The sequence below is a fragment of the Atta colombica genome, unplaced genomic scaffold, assembly GCF_001594045.1.
Source record: "Atta colombica isolate Treedump-2 unplaced genomic scaffold, Acol1.0 scaffold261, whole genome shotgun sequence".
Lineage (NCBI taxonomy): Eukaryota > Metazoa > Arthropoda > Insecta > Hymenoptera > Formicidae > Atta > Atta colombica.
In genome coordinates this window covers 845,040-849,367 of record NW_017259361.1, presented here as the reverse complement: position 1 = coordinate 849,367, position 4,328 = coordinate 845,040, and the positions used below count along the sequence as shown (strand labels likewise).

The 4,328-nt window shown below is 29.2% G+C and overlaps 1 protein-coding gene across 4 annotated transcripts in view; it reads right to left on the bottom strand.

Moving 5' to 3' along the window:
- Positions 1 to 4,328, bottom strand: part of LOC108689225 (nucleoporin NUP2-like) — a 14,427-nt gene that overhangs the window by 1,095 nt on the left and 9,004 nt on the right. For 3 of the 4 annotated variants that reach the window (XR_001931828.1, XM_018195895.1, XM_018195896.1), the window contains 11 exons: positions 4,007 to 4,105; positions 3,829 to 3,927; positions 3,632 to 3,730; positions 3,462 to 3,560; positions 3,299 to 3,397; positions 2,934 to 3,032; positions 2,771 to 2,869; positions 2,539 to 2,640; positions 1,404 to 1,502; positions 846 to 950; positions 187 to 446 (listed from right to left, as the gene is read on the bottom strand). Coding sequence is in view for 3 of the 4 variants with exons in the window: in XM_018195895.1 (XP_018051384.1) it covers positions 187 to 446; positions 846 to 950; positions 1,404 to 1,502; positions 2,539 to 2,640; positions 2,771 to 2,869; positions 2,934 to 3,032; positions 3,299 to 3,397; positions 3,462 to 3,560; positions 3,632 to 3,730; positions 3,829 to 3,927; positions 4,007 to 4,105 (1,259 nt within the window). In the remaining variant the exon portion in view is untranslated. The remainder of the gene's footprint in view (positions 1 to 186; positions 447 to 845; positions 951 to 1,403; positions 1,503 to 2,538; positions 2,641 to 2,770; positions 2,870 to 2,933; positions 3,033 to 3,298; positions 3,398 to 3,461; positions 3,561 to 3,631; positions 3,731 to 3,828; positions 3,928 to 4,006; positions 4,106 to 4,328) is intronic. The other variant, XM_018195897.1, reaches the window with a different exon arrangement.

Here is a 4,328-nt window from a genome sequence, read left to right as displayed (position 1 = left end):
CACACACACACACACACACACACACACACATACACACACACATATTATATTTAATGTAAATATATATGTATTATATATATTTATTAAAAAATTATTAAAAAATATATGTATTATATATACTTATTATACTATATTAAATATATATTATACTACATTTCAATAGATTTTACTTTAGCTATGCAGTACCTTTTCCGGGCAGTGTGCTCCAGGTCCTGGGATCTGCGAGTGATCGTCGGGCAGAGAAAAACGCGCACTCATGCTATATGCTGGACTTTTCATTCTGATTGTATCTGGTTTAATGCACTCGTATGCACCTGGTCCAGGTACGAGAACACGATCGTCCGTAAAGACTTTTTGCCTACCGGATATTGAATAGGCAGGTGCTGCTTTCTTATTACCTTCTTTAGTTCCGCCGAGGGCAGAAGGAATGTTATAGATATTGGGTGCTGAAATTTGATCAATCTATTTTTTTCTCCTCAGAATTTATAATTCTTTCCTTATTTAACAATCTTATCCACCATTTACGTCGTATTCTTTCTTTTTTTTTTTACATTTTTTTAGTATAATCCGTAGCATATCTTCACGTGAAATTATATTTCTGACAAAGATTTGCATCTCATTAAATATTTTACAGAATATAAATTATACGAATAAAAATCGTCAAATTATTGATGAAAAGCAGAATGATATTAAATACACCAATTATCTATTGTAAAACTAATTATTGCGATTATTCTGTATTCCATGCATCTCAATATACGCGAATAAAATTAGGGCTATACTAACATGCTTTATATATAACATGCAATTTCATATTTACCAGATGGAATTGATTAATTATTTACCTGGAACATCGTTTGATCTGTTCAAGGGCGGTTTAAGACCGAAAGTAAATTGCAACGCTTTTTCCAACAAAAGCATTGTCTTTTCTGGATTGTATTCGCCAGGACCTAGATTATTCATTGATAGATTAATTTAAAAAAATAATTTGTGTAATAAATTATAAGAATCTGGATGAAAAAATTCTCATAATATCTCCTAATATTTTACAGAATTTTTCATATTTTAAATTTATGAAAATAATATCTTAAAATTTCTTTAAATTTTATAAATTTTCTTCAGAAATTATGTAATGAGAAATCTTATAATATATTAAGAATTAGAATTTAAGGATTTTAATTAGAATAAAGAATTCTAAAAAAAAACCTCTTTAGACTTTCTAATCATTTCTAAAAAAATGTTTCAATTCATATTAAAAAAAATCAGAGAAATTTTCTAAAATGTTATAAAATTTATATCGAAATTTTAAAAAATAAAGAATTTTAAGAAAAATTTTCATCGGAAAATATAAAATTATAATATTAATGTAAAGGAAACAATTATGAATAATTAATGTAACTCACCTGGTATAGTGTTTTTCTCACAAATCTCAGTTTTAATGCCAAAACTATATTGCGGCGACTTAGACATGTTTATTTTTTCAGGACTGTATGTACCGGGAGCTGCAAAATAAATTATAAAATGTTTTTGTATATTTTAAAAAAGTATCAATTGTAATTATTACATTTATCCCGTTTACTAGGCACTACGCTAATACTACGACATATATTTAAAAAACATGACACATATGATGTTTACACATTTATTATACTTGTTTATTACAATATAGTCCTGCATAAAGACCGAATTAAAACATTAACAAATCGAAGCGTAGCGATAATATTTATTTTATTTTTTTACTTTTTAATAAACATTATTAATCTTAATAATATTATGTACAATTGTTTATTTTCACAAATGGTTAATGAAAAAAGTTTGAAGCATTTTAATATGACTATGGCATGCCTAATCGCACAATATATTGTATTCATATATAACATTTTATGATAAATCTAACAAGGAAAGGTTCCAAACTCGGAAATTTAAAAAATTGAAACTTTGGCAATACATAGGAAGTATCCTGACATGTAATAAACAATTCCTTGTTTGTTGCCTGAATTTATTCTGAAAAGGTAAACCTTTGAAAATAATCTCATTTTTCGACTTTTCCTTGTAAGAAAAAATGTAATTAACATTCTATTAATTTCCACCGATTACCTGGTGTATCGTTAGTCTTATACAAAGGCTTTCTATTACCGAAACTAAAATAAGGTTTATGTTCCAAATGTTGAATTTTTTCTGGATTGTATTATCAGGGCCTACCAAAGCAAAAAGAAATTAATGTTTTTTGTTCTGTGTATTACATTCTCTCTTTATATTAGATTATTAGATTATATTAGATAGTTTCTCGTTAATTTACACCATTATCTGGTGTATCGCGGGATTTATGAAGGGGTTTTCTATTACCAAAACTGAAATATGGTTTATGTTCCAGACTTAAAATTTTCTCTGGAGTATAATCGGCTGGACCTACCAAAAGCAATTTAAAAAATCAAATTGTTTATTATTTTATTATTTTTTTTTTTTCATATCGCCCATTTATGTAGAAAACGCTAAGAGTGCAATGTTAATCTACAGCGGGTTAATCCACACCGTTACCTGGTGTATCTTTAGGTTTATCCGAAGTTTTTCTATCACCAAAACTGTAATAAGGTTTATGTTCCAGATTTAGAGCTTTCTCTGGTTTATAATCAGCAGGGCCTATAGGCAAGCCAGTCAGAGAAATTAATATTATCTATTATTGTTCATTAAATTCTTTTTTTTTTGTATGTTAATATGTCGAAGAAATGTGTGTTTCGATAAAAGTTTGTCATGGTAGCGTGTTATTCACCTGGATTGTCGTTTAATTTTTCCGGCATTCCTTTTCCGGCTAAACTATACTGCGGTCCTTTGTCCAAATTTACTTTTTCAGGGCTGTATGTGCCAGGTGCTATGACAAAGATAAACGATAAAGGATATTATAATCGCATTTTTAAAAAATGTCTAAAACGTACCAGGAATATCATTAGTTTTCGAAATGGATCCTTTGCCAGTTAAACTGTATTGCGGTCCTTTGTCCAAATTTACCTTCTCTGGGCTATAAGTTCCAGGCGCTGCATACAGATACCATATAACAAAATATAAAAATATAAAAATAATAAATAACATAAGCAATTAATTAATTATTAATTATATCTGATGTATCGCTGAGTTTATCTAGAGTTTATCTAGAGGAGTTTTAAGTCCAAAACTGTATTTTGGCGTAGTATCCAATTTTATCTTCTCAGGTGAATACGCACTCGGCGCTAAATATTTGTTGATATATTAATATATTTAAAAAATTATATATTTTATGAGCAAAATTATATATTTTATATACCTGGAGTATCAATAAATTTCTCTGCAGGCCCTTTGCCAGCTAAACTATATTGTGGCCCTTTATCTAAGTTTACTTTCTCTGGACTGTAAGTTCCAGGTGCTGAAATAAAAGTAAACACACACACAATAAGAATCTTCTTCTGTACTAATAGAATCTTACTTACCTGGTGTATCACTGAGTTTATCCAGGGTATGTCTAATTCCGAAACTATATTGCGGTGTATTATCTAATCTTACTTTTTCCGGAGAATACGTTCCAGGCGCTGGAAATCATAATGTACTTTTACATCTATATATACAACTTATTTTGACAGTTCTTATAATTTTTATATACCTGGCGTATCTAAAGGTTTTTCAGCGGATCCTTTACCACTCAAACTGTACTGCGGACCTTTGTCTAAATTCACTTTTTCTGGGCTATAAGTACCTGGTGCTAAAAATAGATTTATGTGATAATTGTATTAACCATTGTATTAATTGATGGTAAAACTAATTTTGTAAGCGTGTAATAAGCAATTTATTATGTAGTACCTGGTGTATCATTCGGTTTCTCCACAGCAAGCTTTAATCCAAAACTGAACTTTGGTGATGAGTCCAATTTTACTTTCTCGGGACAATACGCACCTGGCGCTGTTAAAGAAAAATCCTTGTTGTATTTTTCTCAGAAAAAATCGAAGTTCATAAAACAGATGCATGAATCTTCATGTACCTGGTGTACCATTGCATTTCTCTATTTGGCTTTTGCCAGTTAAACTGTACTGCGGGCCCTTTTCCAAATTCACCTTCTCTGGGCTGTATGTTCCGGGTGCTATATATCAGGAAAAAAAAATACATTATAAAATAAATAAAGGTAGAAATACGTTTATAACATGAATACACATAGAGAAATTAAAAATAAAGTTTTTCTCTTTAAAATTGCAAGACGAGAAAGGATCATGTATCTGGTGAACAAAATTTTTATATCTCATAACATTTTTTAAGAATTTGTTATATTTTAAATTTACAAAAAGATTCCTGAAAAACATCTTAAA